The following is a 21071-nucleotide window of genomic DNA, read 5'->3' on the forward strand; positions in this document are numbered from 1 at the left end:
CACACATGAAGTCAGGCACGAGCATTATGTTCAGGAGACTGTCTCACTAAGTCAGAGGTTGGAGAAAATGTCAGAAATGGTCATTTCTTTGCATCCTGAATACATTGAACCCTTCCTCAAAGAAGTCCGTGTCTGTCTGCTGTCAGGTACAGGTACAGTATTTGATAAATACTGCTAATTGCTATCATTTGTAGGAAAGTACAGCTACAAATAACCTTTACATTATCTATTCTTTTTTTATGACTTTCGGGAACTCTGGCTCATCTTCTGTGTATTCTTCCCATTTTGCTTTCACTTTCTTTACTGAAATAAACTTGTTTACTGTAAACTGTTGTGAACTCTTGCAGCAAGATATGGAGCAACTGTTTTGGTGTACCGGAAGATTCACTTGGATTAAACTTAGTTATTTTGTTTGTATTACACACATGCACAAGATTGCACCTGCATGCACATGCAGGTGCCTGACTCACATCCTGTTTTTTGTTTCAACCTATTGCACTGATCAATAGCTGGTGGTGGTAACACACTACCAAGATAGGAAATGTGCCAAAAATGTCAGTTAAAAAGAAAACAACGAGCAGGCAAACATGGATATAAACAATGCCTGATGTAAACAAAAACAAATATATATATATACACGTATAATTGGTACTTTTTGGTGAGGAAGACTAAATCTAAACATTTGTTTATTTTCAAGAAAACAGAGCAACTTAAATGTTCTAATTCTAATTTTTTTACAATTTGCTGTAAAATTTGCTGAAAAATCCAGTATCACACAGGCTATAGTTTTTCTTCAAAGTTGCTATAAATCTAAATCAAGGATCCTTATTAACTAAAACCACTATTTTATATAAATATTTATTCAGTTTGTTTTCTGACCACTCACATAAGCACTTTTATTTAAATTTGCTTTCTTTGTTTTACTTTTTATGTGGCTTATTGCAATTTTTTGCCATGTATAATATTATTTTCCTTATCCTAATGTTTTACATGCACAAAATATAGGTAGTATTCCCTTAAGTGGGGGAAGCCATGCCTTTACCTACACATCAGGCAGTCCTCCCCATTGGCCACATAAGGGCTGTGCATCATTACTACCTGCGACGAGGCACCTGCAGGGAAATAAATGAATAGAAGCTTGGAGGAGGGCATCAGTTTAGTGGCCGCTGTAGGGGGCATTTATAACACCTGGCAAGCTCCCCAGCACTGCACAATAAGGAGCCCGGCTGCTAGTTTTTATCAGCCGTATCAAATTACCATGTGCCATGCTGAACACAAGCCACAACCACGGGTAAAAACACAAAAAAGGTAACCAAAAGCGATCAGAGGTGAGAAAGAAAAGTGAGAACATTAAATCTGCTGGGAGGAAGAGATACACAATGAGAGTACGATGGAAGGCAAGGGTGAGAAAATGAAGCAGCGGGGAACATCTTGACTATACAATGCAAAATCTGGCAGAGAAAGGTGGTGCAGCAGGAAGAGGAGGGTGGATTAATGAAATCCATAAAAGGTAAGTGGGCTGGAGCATCCTGCCAATCAGTTTATCACCATCAGAGTCAAATCTGTTGCTACAACTTTCTATAATACACGCTGTGGATAATGAGAGACCATGTCATCCATTTGGTCTCATTTCCATTTTACAGCCCTCTGATAGGAGGAATCAGAGAGCACTGGCTCCAACAGAGACTTTATGGCCCTGGGCTTCACTCTTTGTGTGTATGTGTGTGTCCATCTTTGCATGTGCCTGTGTGTGTCATCTAGCACTCTGATGTGCTCCTGTAGATGAACTGGACCGTATAAAAAGCAATGACAAATTTAATGGCTGCCATAGACAGTCCTGTTAATGTTCCAATTGAGTAAAGTGGTTATTTCCACTTCTACGGCCACGCATATCTGACACAGTAATTTTTGGTCAAAGCATGTGATAATCCTGCATTTATGTGCCCGACTGAATCCGCCGGGCGGATATAGAAAAAAGGTTGCTCCGGGTCTTTGTATTTTCATAATAATACCATGTACTTTTCAGCTTGTGTGAGCTTTTGTTTAAATTTAGTAGAGGACTGAGGTTGTTGGTCTCATTTTCCTTCTGTTTCAATACTCTACTGATCTCTCTCATTTATACTTTTGTCCCCCTGAGGTCAGAGGTCAGTGTCAGTACAGCATCCCTGGAGCTTATAGAGTTTCAGTTTATTGCTCAAGGATGCTTGAATGGAACACAATATGTACTAATGTTCGCAGAGTGCAATTTTGGAAAATAGAATAGCTGAGAATGTATTTAATGTTTTGTACTAACATGAAGTGATACTATATGTTGACATCTATCAAACTGCAACTTTGGAACACTTTTCTATGGACAGTTAAGACGAATATGCAGTACAGACTTTATTCCAAAGGCTACTATTTTGACAAATTTGATGCTGAGATGCCATCCTATTTTGTGTAGTTAGGGCTAGCTAATATCAATATCCCGATATGAGACTGTGCTTCCAAGGAGAACAAAAACACAAATTATTTTGGCAAAGTGCCCCAAAACGAAATTGAAAGTAATTAAATAAGATGATATGTTTATAGAGCTTCCATGAAGGGAAGAGGGTCAGGGTGGATGGATTGGTCAATAAAAGATCTTTAACTTAAACATGTTTCCTGTTTCAGATCGTATGTCAACGTCTTTTTAAATCATGGCCATGATTGTTCCCTGACTTTATCCAAATCATTATTACTGTAACCAAGCTCCACTAATCTTAAAGATCACAAACACAGACCTGCCCCCTAAAATCAGATTGTAATTGAGCACAGAGAAACTCTTCACTTTCAGCAGATGAATGTGAAAACATCCTTCTAGTGTCTGCACATACATCATTCTGCACAGTGAAGAGCAAATGTTACAACAAATGTAGGAACAAGAAGAAAAACTGAAGGGGGATTTTAACAAAGTACTTATTTTAACCCAAATCTGATCTTTTCCTAAAACTAACCAAGTCCTTTTTGTGCCTGAACCAAACCATAACCACAGTGTTGTAAAATTATGAAAATGGTTTTTCCACAGTTCTGGAAGGCATTATGTTGACCTGTCAATAGTACCGTCAGATCAAAAAACACTTTTCTGTGTTATTCTAGGGGGTTGCTCTCAGGATCCAAGCCAAATCTTAATGATCACATGGTCCATTAACACTTAACACAAAGGGAGCAACTTAGTGGCAGAGCATTACTTCCTAACTGTGCCGTCTAATACCACAAATCTGTCCGATCTTTTGACCTAATACAAATACTGCCAGTGCACTACAACAACAACAATGATAATAATGATCTAAAATACAAAGACAACAGCCTGATTTAATCCAGAAAGATGTTTTCTTTTCTTTTTTGTTTTGCCAGTGTAGACACGTTGTCAACAGATTTTCTTTTGTGACCCAGTCTGTCATTTAGTAACTCTCATGATTTAATCATGGTTTTTGAAAAGCAGCTTATTCTGATGATCCTGCAAAGCTACCTTGACATTCTGTGCTCTATGTGCCAACTGGCTTTGAAAATAATATCTTCTGCCGCTGCTTACAGGGAAATTATCTTCAATCTGAGGGCAAATAGGGTATCATTGCATAACCCAAAGTGTACACTGAAATGCACATTCAAATTTGTGCACAATAAGTACAATTTATGAGCCAAGTAGGTTTTCCTTTCAGCTCCATATGAGAATAATCCCTGTGCAATGAAAAGATGATTGAGGATGGACTCCCTTTTTGGTGATTTTCTTCTTTTTTCATGCCAGTGATTCCTCAGAGAATGTACCTGTCCATCATAGCCGTGCCTGTGGGGCCTCAGAGGGAGGAATCAGGGGAGGAGAAATAATGAGTGCTCACTCTGGCTGCAAGGAATTCAGAGACTCCTGCTCTGTGGGGGCTTTTCCTCTTTATCCCCCCACTTTAGTCCTACAGCGCTCAAAAGACACCACCCCAACAACAGGGACTGGCCCTCCAGTGACCACTGGCTCACAATCCAAAAGGCGAGAGAGGGTTGTGATCACACCTCGAAAGCCTTTTGGGTATTCAGCACAGTGTAGCAGTGAGCTGAGAAACTTCAAACAGCCAGGCTGAGCGCTGAGCTTGGACCAAATCGCATTGTCTCTGTCTATCAGTTTGTAGCAGCACACAGTAACATTCACTGACACTCAAAACAAAAGAGGCCAATTATTTCCACAATAGGATTCAGACTGCACCGGGCTTTAAAATTCAATAAATGTTTTTTATTTTATTTTTTACAGCTTTTCACTTTTCTTCTCTCTCTTCTGGTGGATTTATATGACACTGTTGTGCAACGCTGTCAGAGGGAGAATGGTACCAAAATAAAATAGAAGGGGACAAAAGAAATAAAGACAGAGTTTTTATTGTGAGTTAAACGTATTCACTGATTTTGGAAGGTACTGCTTTTTCAGTTAGAGTTTTCGTACAATAGAATGAAAAAGAATGGCACAGAAACACAGTAATATCACCCAGGGAAAAAAATAAATAGACATTTTCTGAAATCTGATTTCTGAATTGAAATCATTAATTATGACATAGTATATCATCTTTTGGTAATTATGACACGTCTACCTTGTAATTATAAAAAAGGTAAGCATGGTTAACACTCATCGCCATTTGAGACACAGATATCGCAATAACAACATACTGATTTTGTAATTAGGAGCTGCCAATCTCATGATTATATGATAAAGATCTTGTGATTATGACTCAGTTTTCTTATAATCATGTGATGCTAAGTCAGATTTACAGTAAATGTTATGTAATTCATAATTTGGAGAAAACATCCCTATTTGGGTTTTCCTTTTTGACTGTACTTCTATAGAATGGGGGCATCAAGTCAAACTATAGAGCAGGTGGGCAAGGAACAGCTGGAGGGAATCCAGATGGCACTAAAATTATATTCAAATGACACATTTCAGGTCATCTGGACCTCAAGCATTCACTCATCAGTCACGCAACCCAGATTAAACTGTCGACTGTTTGGGGTGAATAAAGTAGATGTCATCATCAATCCATAACATCTCTGCTGTTTCAAGTGTGAGCTCAAGACACTATAGCGGCCTCAGCGAACAGCTTCCAACAGTCAGCATCCCTGGGACGAGCAAAGACACAGGCCGTATCCCGGACAACAGCCCATTGCTCAGCAACCACCTGTTTCCGCGGGTATCACAGTAACGAGCTGCTGGAGTAATGAGGTCGTGGGAGTGGAGCATGGAAGAGAGAGATGGAAGGGGGTCTAAACACAGGGAGGGAGAGGAAGTTCCCATTTATAATTCATGTCAGGAGAATTATCATCAGCACTGTGGCATTTGGAATGAATTATTGATTGTGTCTTGGAAGCTTTATGTAAAAACTTGCAGTTGGGGGGTCCTGATGGACAGGGCGTGAAGTAAGAGGGCACAGGGGTAGAAGAAGCAGCCACAAAACTGTCTGCTGAGGCAGGAAGATGAGTTTTCAGAGAAGGTTATGGAGATACATTTTCTCTTAGGGGAGCAATGAGTGTAATCTCGGATCAAGGGAAATGATGCTGGGGCATAGTAGTGGAGGAAATATTCAGATCATTTATGCAAGTAAAAGTAACCACAAAGTAAGAACACTCCAAGTTTCTGAATTACATTATTGATGCATTACATGTAAGCAGTATTTTACTGTTGTCGCTGGCCATAGGGAAGCAAATTCCAACTATGTTTATACTGTTGGGTAGTTTAATCCACAATGCTTCATATTTTATGAACTGATCTTGTGTTTATTGTATGACAAATATCTGCAAAATAAGTAGGAAGTATTACTGTATATGTCAAAAGTAGGAAAAGCACAATATCCCATGCTTAAATTTAGATTGAACACTTCAAAATTGACATGAGTATTTTGGTAAATACAATTGGTTACTTCCCACCACTGGGAATAATAAAGAAGCATGGAACATACTTTACTATGCATTTAAATTACCAATACTAAAGAATTTGATACACATTAAAATAAGTATAGTATATTCTCAGGGTGCTCTACAACCTGTTGGGAATATCTGCATTTTAACTTTATCATATTAAGACTAAATTAAAACAAGGGCTCCAGTACCATATTTTGCAATAAATCTCCTTGAACCCCTCACCCCTTACAGACAGGGAAGGCTTAGCTTTAAAAATACACTTGGGCCTTGACAGTAAAGGACTGCTGCTGAGGTTTTGGTCACTAATGGAAGGGGACGCAGTGACCTGATCGACTGACCCCGGCTGCTTGACCCTTAATCCGCCCTCCATCACTTACTGCAGTCTCTCCAGCCTGAGTCTGACAAGCATGAATCTCTACCTTTTCTGCAGCTATTCTTTTTCATTCCAAGAAGCACATCATCAATCGATAGCCATACCAACATACAATCCATGTAACCCCCCACAGTGACGGACACGTTCAGTAGCCTTATATAATTTGGCTTCTCAAACCAGAACACACCTTTCTGTCCATTCAGAATTAATGTCCATGAATTCCTTTATGACCTCAGATCTTACCTCACACTAATCTAATGGAGACTTTTTTTCTACATTATAAAGTAATCCAGTTGATTGTTGTTTCTGTGCTTTACATATCAAACCATTACTACTAACAGGTAATGCAGCATGGCGGCCCATGGTGCAGATTTAGCAAAAAGTTTGCGCAAACAAAACCGGCCTCAGGTGTAGCCCACAGCTAACACAATGACTTCAACAAGTGACAACATTACATTTCCTGTTTTAGTCCCACAAAACTAGATGGAAGTTGTAGTCCAAAAACAAACAATATAAATTACAAAATTGATGAAACAATCCTTTTTGTTTTACACCATCAGTACATTTTTCTGAAATGTGTGCTAGAACATCACACCATCATTTGAGCACTCACATGCAACATTTATGGCATTTCTCAGTAACCTAAAAAGGAAGCCTTTATATGACAAGTACTTAGTGAGCCATACCCCTATAAATACCTCAAAACCCAAGGAAAGACAACAAGGAGTTCAAACGTTTAATGTGCTTTGCCTGTTTGAAAATGTTCACATAGTCGGAACAAATGAGCACAAAGCCAGGCTGAAGGCTTGTGACTGAGGTTAAAAACCTACTTCAGTAAATAGCATTCAGGCAGGCGGGCCAGCGGTGGCTGAGGCACGTTCCAGATGTTACAAGCACTGGGCGTGGATGCTAAGCAACTATAGCTATTTTTAGCCACAGAGCACAGGAAGGAAATGAAAGGAGCAGAGTTCAGTGTGCACGGGATTCAGAGCAGCAGAGAGGGTAATCAAACACTGCCGACCAATGGCAATCACGCCGCCCTGACACAATGGTGGCTCGCCTGCCGCTGGCTTAGTCTTATCACAACATACTCGTGCTGAGAGTGGGTGTGAGATGAATGACTGGGGCGAGTAGGACAGCGAGGGAAGGAAAGAGATGGATGGGGAAAGTGAGAAGGAAAGAAAAGCTGCTGAGAAGTGAGGAGTTGGTACAAATTAAATCAGGGGATTGGTGTGTTTCCTTCACATTACAACTCTCCATCTGTTTCAAGGTGTGTATTCAATATTAAGTAAAGTGATTATAGGCTGTGATGCAGAGCAAATTTCTTACGATAGAATATCTGATTTCATCCAAAGAACAAGCAGTCACTCACTTACGGTAGCTATTTGCAAAAAACTGCCACTTCAATTTCTCTGTTATTAGCTGTAAAGTGGAAAAGTTCATAAAGACATTATACAAATGATCACTGCAAGGTTGCTGGCAAATCTGCCTGCTGTTACCTGAACCACCTACCAAATGATAGCTGTTTTGTGTAAACAACAAGCTCACATTGAGGGACCAATTTCCATTCAAATGCAGCGCACAAACAAAATCCATTCACCTTGCCCCTGTACTATCAAGTTGATGAGCATCACTTGGGTGGCTCCGACACTTCGCAAGTCAGTCAGTCATGACTCCAAGGCTGTTTAGATGAGATAGAAATTAATGCAAGCGACACTGTCTGCATTTCAAATGAATGATGCTATTCCCTTTAATGAAGACGGCAAATCCGTCAGAAAGCTTCCTTCCTTCACTGCTCTCCAGTCACAGACGGAAAATAACCAAACTGTTGATAGATGGTTAACAGGTGCAGGCTAATTATGCTAATCATGGCAACAGCCAAATAAACTGATTGCCATGTTCATTTAAATGACAGCAATGTTCCTTGGGTGGCTAATTAAAATAGGTAGGGAGAAAGGAAACGAGGCGGCTGGGTTCGGATGGAGGGAGGTGTTTAAATAAAAGCGTTCTCTTGGGTCTACTGTAATAAGCTGTATTTCATTGGTTTAATGATGTCATAATGAATTTCTAATGATGGGGGATGGGCTAGGGTGAAAATAAGAGAAGTGTGGTGATATGTGCATGAAACCATGCAGTTACTTTTCCCCACTGCGAAAAGACAGCGCAACAAGGGAGCCCTAGCTCATGTGGTGTGTGGCGGAGGGTATTCCTGGTTGAAATGAATTAAGTAATGAAAATAAAAATCAGTAGAGGACATCGAGCAGGGTATGTGCTCCATCTGTCTCAATACTAGCCCCAATGGAAAGGGTAGAGGAAGGTTTTAAAGGGGCAATTACTCTTTTTCCGCATTGGACCCAGTTGGCCCCAGTCTCCATTTGCATGTGACCTGGGAAAAGGCATCATTAGGGAGGGGGAGACGGCAATCAGAGGCCATGGGAGATGAACTCTGGGGCCATTGCAGAGGTATGAAAGGTGGATAGGGGCTGATTAATGTTTATAGAGGCAGAAACTATCAAAACCCTCTCTCTTGCCTCATTTCCCCACAGTCCTCTGTTTTAATTCCCGTCTTCCAGAGGAGATTAAAAATATATAGTTTAGGCTTTATCTCTGCAAGCATCCTATTTGTTTTGAAAAAGGCGTGCCACCAGGGACATACTGAGAGCACCACCTTTTCTTTCACTAAGAAATCTCTCCTCCTCCTTTTTATTCTGTTTGTTTGTCTTCTTTTTTACAAGAGATAAAATGTTTAAAGAAACAACACTGGCTTAGACCATGAATTGTAGTGTTCAGACACATAATAATGTGGGGAACCTGGACATAACACATACGTAACGTATAATTGCTGTGTTATTTCATTTTTGAACTGTTTAAAGCACATTTGTGCCAACACTGTCTCCAGAAAATTTTGTATTCCAACCACAATGCAGGGGAAAAGAACCTTTGGATGCACTCAAGCAAAAACTGTCAGATGATGTGTCTTTGGAGGGATGGATGATACAAGTGGCATCCAGTGTGACTGTCGTCTACGGTATGACTGCAACACTCTCCACAATATAAATGGTCAAGCTTAAGACTCAGGAAACTTAACTGAAATATTCTAATGTAATTCAATAGAATATCCAACCAGATATTGAGACAAACATGTAGATGAAAAGTTCTATCAATAGATCTGTTTTAGCCATTTTTCTTAGAAACAAAATGCTGATCTGTATGTACTATGAGGGTTTTTAGATAGCTCTCGCTCTGAAAGGGCACCTCATTGCATCAAAATGTGCACAAATGCCAAAGCTGGTTCACTTCACAAATATATTTGGAACAAAGGAGTGTTAAAAGAATGATATGGAGAGAAGAGATGAATGATACTGTACTATGATATATACAATTGAAGTTAGAATTCCTTTTCTTTCCTATCGGAAATGCACACAAAGAAACTTTTGTGTCAAGGTAACAAAAGAGCAAAAAGCACATTCAGTGATGAGCTATAAAAAAAAAAGAGACTCAGAAATAAAACAGCTCCTTTTTATCTTCCATTTATGAGGCATTCTCACTATTTAAATGTATGCCACATTAGTAGGGATCTGCTCAATTCAATATATTATAATGTGATGTTTGGCCTTAATGGAAAATCAATGATGAGACAAGCCCGCCACCGCTGAGACCATACAAAAGCAATTTCCAAATTGACATATGGAGGGCCTATGTGATTGATTCTGACTGCTGTTGGATTTTAATACCGTTCACTGCGAGCTCATTGACTCTCAGACATCGTCTTGTGGTTTATCTGCAAACTGCCAAATGAGTCCTTGTCTCCTTTTCCTTCTCTTTCATCTTTTCCTTCTCCGTCTTTCTTCAGCCTCTCTTCTCAGCCCAAAGCAGAGAGACTGGATATGTTGAAAGAATTAGATATACTGTATGTTAGATAAATGACCAGCCGACTTTCCGCAATCCTCTTTGTAATCGATCACAGGGAGATGTAATGCAGTTGATTCGTATCCCACCCCACAGCTGGAGTTCAAATTCTGTATGTTCCTTCAATCAGCTGAAAGGTACAGTATTAACATTCCCACTGCACCAGCCCTGACACAGTGGCATCAGCTGTCATCATCAATTTCATGACTTCATAATATCCCTACTGTTTGTTTTAACTGCCTACTAGCCTAGAATGAAGCTAATCCCTGCCCCCACTCTTGTGTCCGTAGCCACGCACTAACACGCACTGCAGTCAAAACAGATTAGAAAGTAGAGATAAACAATTCACTTTCAGAAACTGAGCCTGACAGGGTATGCTGGTCAAGGATTACAGGTCAATCCCTACCCCCCTCCTCTATCACCCATTTGCTTTCTCCTTTCATGTTCGGTCGCATGAAAAGAAAATATGTCATAATCCGGTGACCTCTTTCCCTGTGTTTTGCTATAGTTTTGCCAGTAATTTGTTTATTTACTACTTATGCCTACTTAATATCATATCTGACATCTACAATGGCAAATTTCAAATGAAACCAAAGACCTACAATTCCATACAACCATCCATCCATCCATCCATTTCCCACCAGTTATCCAGGTCTGGGTCACAGAGGCAGCAGGTTGAGCAAAGCACCCAGATGTGCTCATCTAAAGCCACAACCTCCAGCTCCAGATATTCCCAAGCCACTTGGGAGTTTCCTGGGTCTGTGTTGGACACATGGGTGGACACATGGGTGGAAACATGCCACACATCTCCAAAGGACGTCCTTTCCATCCACAAGGCATTCTGATCAGATGCTGAACCACCTTTCAATCCATAAGAACAGCAGTTCCACTCTGATCTCCTTCAGGATGTCTGTGCTCAAAGTGCGCCCACTCAGACTCCATGTCCCTAACCTCCCCACCAGGATAAAGGGATAAAAGGACCATGTGGGCAGTGGCCTTATGACTACCAATTTAATAAACACAAAAATCCACTTGAATATCCCATAAAAACTCTCTATAAAGCTAATATGATGTGCGAGTGAGTCAGCCACCTTTACTGCTGAGCCATTACACACACACAAAGTATTCCAACAGGAGACTGTTGGAAAACAGAGTGGAGTTCAACTCTAGTCACTCAGTGACATGAGATGAGACTGCTGACCCTGAAGTGTTAGACCAAATGCTCATTCTGAGCTCTCCGTGCCATATTGAGGTTAATGTAACTGACGGATTTGACTTTGAACTACCTTTAAACCCAAGCAAGTCACATGGGCATACTATGTGATTCTGCAGATGCACAGACAACTTCACACTCACACATGCCTGCACTCTTTCGCCACACACACTTCTCATACAATGCAGGCCAAATGGATGAGCACACATAGCTGAAAGCCTCACATCTTGTGTAAATTTAAAAAAAGAAAAGATGTTATTTGATAATCATGTATTTCACTGCCAAAAGAGTCATGGAACTACAGTATATCAGCCAATCTAAAAAGATATAATCATAAAAAATACCATACACCACATCTTAGGTTTTCATCTGACAACACAAGGACATAGCTCCTGCTGTAAATGATATTATCAGTTACACAAGCAGCGTCATGTCTCTAAGCGCCTGCTGTAGTTAGAATATAGCCCATGGGCAGCACCATTTTTGATCCTGACAGTGTCAGTTCAAGTGCAGAGCGTTTTGGAGACTGAAAAGTAGAGCATCCATCCTTAAGTTTAATGTTTAACTCACCTTGCCGAAGTCTCTGACATCAAAGAGGTCGAAAGGGTCAAACAGCTCGCTGTTGCGCAGGCCGAACTTGTCGTGGCACACCTTGAGAAATGTCCGGATGTTCTTCAAACACAGGAACTACAAAGGAGGGAAAGAGAGAAGACAAAAAAGCCATAAATGAATGCTCATATTGAACCTTGCATAGACAATTCCAGTGACAGTAAAGAGCTAACATAACAGCGTTGTAACAGTGTGATTACACAAGAAGAATATCTGCCCTCAGAAACATGTTCCACCAGTCTGTTTAATATCCACTATCAATGCAATGGCAATTTTTGCAAATATTTAATTTCCTGGTTGATGATTGGCAGGCTCTCCATTTCATCCCCTCCTGGTGTATGTGTGATTATTCAGCACCAGAAGGTGAGCAGGCTGATTGCTGCTCCTGAGGCTGATGGGCTGCCTCTCTGATCCAGATAAGGAGAGCCACAGAGGAGCCTCGTCTCCTGACATCAGAGAAAAGACAAGCCCACCGGCAAAGAGCTGCCGGGGGGTAAAGGTGGCCTGTTGGATTGAGACACCGGCCTTGCACTGAAAGGTCACAGGTCACAAATCTGACAAACAACAAGTGTGTCTAGCAGGTCTAGCGTTCAAAAATGGATTTTTTAGTGAGTAAAATTGGTTTGATACACGGATATTCAGGAAAGGAAACAAGAGCCGACCACTTCAGGGTATTTTGAGATACAGATAAGGTGAAACAGAAGTAAGAAGCTGTCTTGCAATAATTAAAGATTCTTGAGTGTCTGTTTTAAACCTGCTTTCAGCAACAGATCAGTGGGATTTAAACTCATGGAATCCATGAAGTGTAAAGCATGCCTTTATTTTCTTAACTTTTAAGTCTGTATTTACTATTCTATGATAGAAATCCCTTTTCTTTGCAATCTACAAAGGATAGAACAAATATGTCTCATCTGCAGTGTTGATTTAATAAAATGGCCAGGCCAACACATCGGCCAATATTAGCTTAAAGCAGATTGGCATCTGCACAACTATGGCTAATGGTTATGCAAATAAAGTGTAGCAAACGTGGGGAGGTGGTGGAGTTCATGGAGAACCCACAGCAGCCAAGAACACTCATAATAAACTGCATAATAAATACTCTCTGGTCACGAATATTGATGGTCCCAGTCCCTAAAATATGCCATCACACAGATAAACCTTGAGGGCTGGGGCGCAGACCAATAAATGCACCGGGGTATTGAAATATTAATGATAAGTATAACTACCTCCCCATCTCCTATCTATGTGTGTGTGAAGAACACATCACCTAGCATGTAAATCCAGATGCTGCTCAGATATGCCCTTTCATTTCTCTGTGCGTGAGCAATATGAAGTGATGGCCATGGAAGCAGAATGTACACTGAAGGAAATTTGAGTGAGCGAGCCTATGTGGAACAAAACGCCTGATTACCTATTCTACTGAAAGCTTTGACAACATACTGTACATCAACCTCGTAATGGCTGCTGCTTAAAACTAGTACAGCAACCAGCAGCCTTGCAAGTCACAATTCACGTTTGGTTAATGTTAGCATCCCTTCAAGGCAGCAACGACAGCACCAGTGGGTCCCCTCAGGTACAGTAATATGCTGCAGAGCATCCCCACTCCCCAGGCATTGGAAAGTGCACATTGCTCTCATTTAAACTGCAGCTTGATGAGCCATAGTGTTGCCTATTGCTACAATGGACCATGTGAGACATCATCCGCATCAGCCTGTTGTACTAATTAGCTTTCACACTTTGGAAGTTAAAGAGAAAAACACTGCAAAAACCAAGCCATTGTTGCCACTCCAGTAATTGTTCTGATAAAAAGCACAGTTTCATCTGATATAGTTTCCTGGTATTTTGTGGCATTTCAGTCGGCCACTCCTGGCCACACCTGAGAGCCCTGCTGACTCATTCTCATTCATGTGTGCACATCTGCTCAGTCCCAGTGTCATCGGTGTGAACCCCATAACAGAGCCGCACTGGCCAATGAAAAGAAACGCGATTGGCTGGCTAGCTGAAGTGACATTTGCAGTTCAGCTGCGAAGGTTATCGTGTCTGCAGATCCTCACGTGCAGTGGGGAAAGAAAGCTTATTTTCTCAGCCCAGATATGAAACGGTAACATTTGCTGGAGTGGTTTGGAGACGAGAGACACAGAGAGGGAGAGGCTGTGCAGATATGGATCAGGAGGGGGAAGATGTGTCTGACATTCTAATGTATGTTTGGCGATAAGAGAGCCAGGGTAGGGGTAGGGAGAATTGCTATGATCTTGATGAAAAATACACAATTTCTTGTGGAGTGGAGAGTGTGAGTGCACCTGGGAGTAAACAGGCTGTGGTCATCTCCTCAGGCTGAGGCTGGCCTTAGCACAATCCATCTGGAATTACCTCACTGTGGTCTGCAACACATTCAAGGCTAGGCACAGATATTCCTCCATTTTCAACAACAACAATCTCAGACATAACAGCGCTAAATTGACTGCAATGCTGATAGAATTCTAGTATACGCGTATAAATGTGAAAACACATTTTTAACCTAAGCAATTCAACAGTTTTATTACATTAAATAAACTCCAACATTAGCTGGTGGATGCCTAGCTCCTCTGCCTTTCATATGAGACATCACCTTGGTTTACCAGTAATTCTGTGATGACCATTTGTCACAATTTTCTGGCAATTTATAGAGTAAATGATTAATCGCCTTTTTTTTCAGTGGCTGCAGAAGATTAAACTTTTTATTTTTGGGATCGCAGATCATTACTGCAATATCGTTTTAATCTATTTCATCACTCCAGAACCCTGTGATTGCTGTTTCAAGCCACAAAAAGAAATTAACTCCCACATATGGCTTTACAGCTAAAACTTTGCAATAAAAGTTGATTGCAAGTGAAGACAGTGAGCAGGTGTTTGTTCCCTTTTTGAAATTTACATTATTGGTTCTTTGTTTGTGCACCTATCACCTAAGACTCTTATAAGGCTGCAAATCAGTATTTATCATCACCTGTGTCATGTGGCAAGGAATAAAAAAAAATGCAATGGTGGAGATACAGGCCGAGTGTTTTGTATATAGACATCTCCACGAACAGACCAGATAAAACATGTACATTCCTGAGCACACGCGCAAGGGTTCACCACTTGCTTCAAGTGTTTGCCATTTGAAGCTACCTTTGTGTCAAACCCACTACTCATGGCACACTTAGTGCTTTGACTGGCTGCTAAAACTGTGCTTCTCAAGGCTTTCAATCGCAGCAGCAAGTATTCATCAGATCCAACTATAAATATGTGAACTGAATTTGGCTTTTTACACATTTTAGAAGAACCCTTTAGGGAAGAGATAAAGAAAAGGTCAGGAAGAGAATGAGTGAAAAGTGAATGCGGAAAAGGGAGGGAGATGTGAGAGAGTTAGAGAGTTAAAGAAAAAAGATAGAGAGACTGTGTGCGGTCTCAGCTGTAGCACGGCTGTAGATTTTTTACAAGTCGTGTGCTCCAGTGGAGCGACAGCTCTGATTTTGACTTCTCAGTCAAGAGCAAACAACTCTTAAAAGAAGCAGACTTGTTGTCGGGAGGCGGGGAAGAGGAGAGAGAGCAGAGAGGGAAGGAAGCAGGAGGGAGAAGAGCAGCAAAGAGGAAAGAGTCAGGTAACAAAGACCCGTCACATCCCTGACAAGCCCTTCTACCATATCACTACGCTACATCACACAGAGAATAATGCATTGATCCTCTGGGAGGGTGCCCCTTATCTGCACACACTCCTACATGCTCATATCTGTAGAGATACAAATTAGAGCTTCCTCGTAAAAAAAAAAAAAAAAACCTGAACAACAGCAAACTGAAGAAATGGTATGCAGGAAAAGTGTGGGGATACGGATGATCGAGGGAAGGATAGGAGGGGGAGGAAGAGGGAAAGATGTTTTGCCAAAAGCGAGGCTCTTTGGTGTCAGGAAAGAAGGGGATTGTGGAGGGTGGGATGGGAGGAGGGTGGGGACAGGGCGGCGGTGGGTGCAGGTAAGGATGAGAAACTAGAGGAGCCAGTTCCAAAAGTGCAAGAACCGATTTGATCAGAGCATGTTTCCGGGATCAATTACCTGCTATCGATTGACAGACATGATGCAAATTATAAGCAGGATGATAAAAAGAAAGGAGTGCACATTGTTGTGTGTCTGGTGGCAGTTCATGTGAAGGCATAGTGACAGCTTCTGGTTCAAAAGTACAGCAATATGTCAAATGCACAACATAATACGTGTAAGGTTGTTTTAGTATGCTCAAACACTAAATGGCACACAGAGAAAACAGCAGGTTCAGGAGCAAGGGAGCAAGAAACCCCAATAAGCTGTATCACTAATTCCTGAAGCATTCCTGCTACGTCTCCCAACCCTGCTAGTTGAATCAGGGGACAAACAAAGACATGCAGAAAGCTGGTCAAACACAACAAAACAGTTCTGCGAGTCCAGACACGAACCCAAACACTTAGGCAGGGCTTGCAGATAAAGTTGCAGATACACATCATGTACTTGGCTCGCACTCAGCTTATTTCCCACAGTAGAGATAATACTTTCATTGTCTTGGGAAATAAGCCATTAGCTTTAATTCAATAAGAAAATATTAAATCATCAAAAGAAAAGAGCATCGTTCTTGTCAGTTTTCAGAGTCGTTCTCACAGTCCCAGGAGAAACACAACATCACCCATACAGGTGCCTATTCAGAAATATATTTTTTTTAATTATTTTTTTTAATTTAATTTTTAGAAATAATTAGTGAGAAGAGTTTTGCATGCCCATTGTTGTCAAGCAACAGATCCTGACTTTCTTCTCTATGACAAAAGACCATTTCAGAGTGTTGCTAGAGTATAAGTCCACTTTCTGCACAATTTCAGACACATAGCCCAAACGAGGAAAGAATCTTCAGCTCCAGTAGGCATCATCAGTGAAAAGCGGAGTACTATCTTGCTTAACTTTGGGGCAAAAGAAAATGTAAAGTTTCTGTGTTGTGTGTTAAAGGAATCAATAAAAAGGAGGAGAGGAGAGGAGAGGAGAGGAGAGGAGAGGAAAGGAGAGGAGAGGAGCATTTATACCCAGCAGACTGAGGTGAGTCAGACAGATGATCAGATACTCAGACAGCCAGTCAGAGAGTTGGAGTCAATGGAAGAGACTGATGCCTGTCTGGGAACTGCGAGGCAGCTAAACACCCATTCACACACGCGCGCACACACAACATACCCCCATGTTGTGTCTAGGGCGGTGAATCATTCCGCACCCTCAGAACAACAGGAAGGGAGCGCTCAGCAGGTGAGAAACCAGCAATGAACTCACGTGACCACAAGAAGAGGGCTGGCTGAGCTGTTTTCGACAATCTCTGCCACATACACACACATCCTTAAACAAAAGTACGCGCGCACACTAACACATGCCAGGTAGAGGTGATGATGGATCTCGTAAACTTCGGGTTTGGTTAATGATCCCACAGCCAGGGTGTTGATTGCTTTCTGGTAAGCAGAGATTTATGCCTGGCAGTGATCAGTGCTCAACCTTTCCAAACAAACCTCATCCAAGAGCTTGGCTCTACAGTGCAGCAAATGTCTATTATACTAGCCTGGTAATATCTCATTCAGTCTGAAAAGCTTACATTTGAACAGTGAAAAAAAATGGAAATCCACTCTTGAAAAACATCTCCTGCCCGCAGGATGTTAGCGCTGCACTTTCACAGACATCTAGCGCTGTAAAGTTACATTGGACTGCACATTTAATGTATGCATCTACAGATTAAACTCTCCTCTTTCTGGTCATTGCGGTCATTTTCAAAAAGAATGTCCCGTCTTGAAGACAATCTGGACACAATGCAATGCATACAGATGAAACCTTATTTATGAGTGCTGTGCTGTGTTTTACCCTCAGTTTCACTTCTCAGACTACATACATGCTGCCATGTCTCGATGGTGGAGGTTGTTGGGACTACTTAGGGGAGAAAAATTCCTTCATTTAATCTCTACAGATAATATTAGATGCTTGAACAGAACATTATTTATAGACAAGACAGTAGAGCACAGAACTCCTTGTAGTAAAGAATTTCTATCAGACTCAACATGATTTTAAGTAGGGTTAGTGCACTAACAATAGATCACATAATAACATAGAAGTTAACCTACATACCTATATACCTACAGTCTGCAGTATGCTGTAATAAATCATTGAAAACTTCCATTTCCAAGTCAACTCAACGGTTTAATGGTCATGGATAGTCCCTTTCATGTTTTTATTTTAATTTAGGCAAGTGTTCTGTCTCTTAACAATGTAGACAAAGCTTAGCAAATAGCAATGACAATATATTACTGGTTGCCTTTGCCAGGGTATTATTTATGCATGATGTGATAATCTTGAGCTTTGACTTTACCAACAGGTGTAATCAACAACAAAGTCTACGGATGAAACACATTCCTGTCTCCCTGCCAAGTTGTATCTTTTCTGTTACGCACATGCAAAAAAAAAATCAATCGAGGTATTTTTCAAAAGCACAGACTTCCCCCATTGTGATCTCTGAATTCTCTTATTTGAAATCAATATCTGCTTTGATGAATATTTTAAACCAGCAAATGGTTCCTCAGCTACAAACTTGCAAGGGTTGGAAAAAGATGAAAAAGACTGGAAAAAAGAATGTATAGTAACTGTTGTGTTGAATATAGGAGTTTAGCTTAAAATGGAAAATGGATGCATTTATATTTTGGAAGTGTAGACCCACGCATGCCCCTCTGTGCCAGGTTAGTAAATGTTTAGGTGGCATGTGCCGGGTGACACCCAGAGGGGATTAATAAGGACTGGGGCTCTTCCGCCCCGCTTCCAGGTCACCCAGATGTTAAAGTCGAGTTAAAGAGAAAGGCCCTGCTCCTGCAAATTAGAGAAGAGGAACGCCGCATGAATAATGCATTGCAATAGTATGCAAATGTGTTAATCTTATCCTATTACCCCTAAAAGCCTGTAAGCAGGCGAGGATTGACCACAGTTTTAAATCTCGTATAACCCTCAGCAGACAAGGCAGAACTGCTTAGTTAGCGAGGCCCACGTGGCTCGTGTTAAAATATGGAAGTTAAATAGGCTAAGTACGATTTTAGTGAGGTTAATCTCCATTACAAAAGGAGATAATTCAGCTCAGAGCATGGACTCTGGAGGGAGAAAGTCACTACGATTGTAGAGCATGACTACATAATTAAATCAAGTCCACCTTCACCTTTACACTGGCTACTCATAAAACACACAAGCACACTCTCTAATTGCATGTAGGGGCAAGCCTGAGATAAGAAGCACATGGCATGAGGAAGAACGCATTGGTTGAACTCCTGTAACATGCCATCAGTAACATGCTCGCCACACTGACACATATTAGGTCATTCGTGAGAATAGAGAAGCAGTGAACCTGAAGTGTACTAAAAAGGAGACCCGTTCCTGGAGGAGAAAAAGCTTTTGTGTGGCAGAGAGTGCAACAGAATGGTGAAAAGAAAGAGAAACGATATGTCTTCAAGGTAGTGCTTTTTCCTCTCTCTACCGAAGCGGAAACGACTACAGCTAGGAACAAAGCATCTGCTCTCCTGGATAATGGGGAGGAAGAGGGGAAGCAGCTAGTTTTTCAACATGTGTGGTTTCTTTAAAATGACAGAGCGTAGTGCAAAGCGGTATATTATATATACATTTAATTATCTATTTTTCTACTTTCTACTAACTTTTGTTTCAACACTAATATTATATAGAAAGAGTTTTAGCAATGTGTGCGGCATGGCTTTATGGATGGCAATGCCGTCCACACTGAAATATCTAATACTTCAGTAACAACTACTGGATGGATTGCCATGGAATTCTGTAAAGGACATTAAAGGTCCCCTAAAGGATGAATCCTAATGGCCGCCTGATTTTCCCTTTAGCGTCACCAGCAGGTTGACATTTTTGGCTTTTAGTAAAATGTCTTTAATACTGGATAAATTGGCACATCTTGTACAGACGTTCATTGTTTCCCAGAGGATTGCGGTGGATCCTTGAATTTTCCTCTAGCGCCATATTGAGATTGACATTTTAATTCTTACAAGACTAACAAAATAAACATTATACCTGCTAAAAATCAGCATGGTAGCATTGTCATAGTGAGCATTTTAGCAGCTGACATTAGCATCGCTTTGCCCAAGGACAGTCTTATATAGCGACCAGTATGGCTGTAGACTCTTGGTCTTGTTTACGAAGCAACACAGAATGACATTGTGACATGCCGTTGCCTAGGTCATTTTTATTAATATATCAATAATGAACAAAAGTATGGTTATGGTTAGTCATTTGCTGTTTTAATTCATTTGGGAAAACCCAACTAGTCTCCAAAATTAAACAAAATGACAACTTGCTCGCTTTGCTTTAAATGACTACTACTTAAGGGATCTTCATCATCATGGATAAAAGACTTGACTGTAGGTGGGAAATGGGAAACTCCCCTGGTCTATAGTAACGTCAGCCCACTTCTTCCTTTGTTCCCAACGGGCAAAAGTCATAATTACTATGGCTACTAGAGGGCTTTGTCACATAAAAAGTCCCTTGTGCAGTTACTCCTTTCTTTTTTGTCTCCTTCCCTCTTCCTCCTTCAGTGAATGTTGGCTATGTGGCATTATTGTGCTACCTTTTTGGCCAAAACTCTCGGAAGATTCAGGTTTTCAGAGTACCACGATATTAATGACAAAAAATATATATACTTCAAATATAAATATACTTTTTTCAATTCTTTTGATGCCTTTTTTTTCATTTTACAAAGTGGGCCTTACTGCTTGATGCATTAGTTTAAAAGAACAATTCATAAAGAATATTGCCTAAAGTTATTGCATTCTGATGATGTCATCACCTTCCCTGCTGAATGCATCAATCATTTGGATCTATCTAGGGAAGGGTGTGTGTCTACGTGAGCTTCAGACATTAAGATGAATAAGAGAAGAGAGAGCAGCAAGTTAGAGACAAAAGCGGGGGGGAAAAAAGCTTTCACTATTATCATCTTAATTCTACCTGACCGGATTTTTCTACTTTCTCTGACCCTTAATATGTTTTCTCTCCTTTATCT

At 40.8% G+C, this 21071-nt stretch overlaps 1 protein-coding gene across 3 annotated transcripts in view; it reads right to left on the reverse strand.

The window, feature by feature from the left end:
• The window catches only part of vav2 (vav 2 guanine nucleotide exchange factor), a gene marked incomplete in the record, with an annotated part of 184476 nt that overhangs the window by 118385 nt on the left and 45020 nt on the right, over nucleotides 1-21071 (reverse strand). For all 3 annotated transcript variants that reach the window (XM_035667864.1, XM_035667865.1, XM_035667863.1), the window contains 1 exon segment: nucleotides 11976-12092. In XM_035667864.1, coding sequence (XP_035523757.1) covers nucleotides 11976-12092 — 117 coding nt within the window.

This window comes from Morone saxatilis, unplaced genomic scaffold, assembly GCF_004916995.1.
Source record: "Morone saxatilis isolate NCDOM2014 unplaced genomic scaffold, NCSU_SB_2.0 Contig21, whole genome shotgun sequence".
In the NCBI taxonomy this organism is placed as follows: Eukaryota; Metazoa; Chordata; class Actinopteri; family Moronidae; genus Morone; species Morone saxatilis.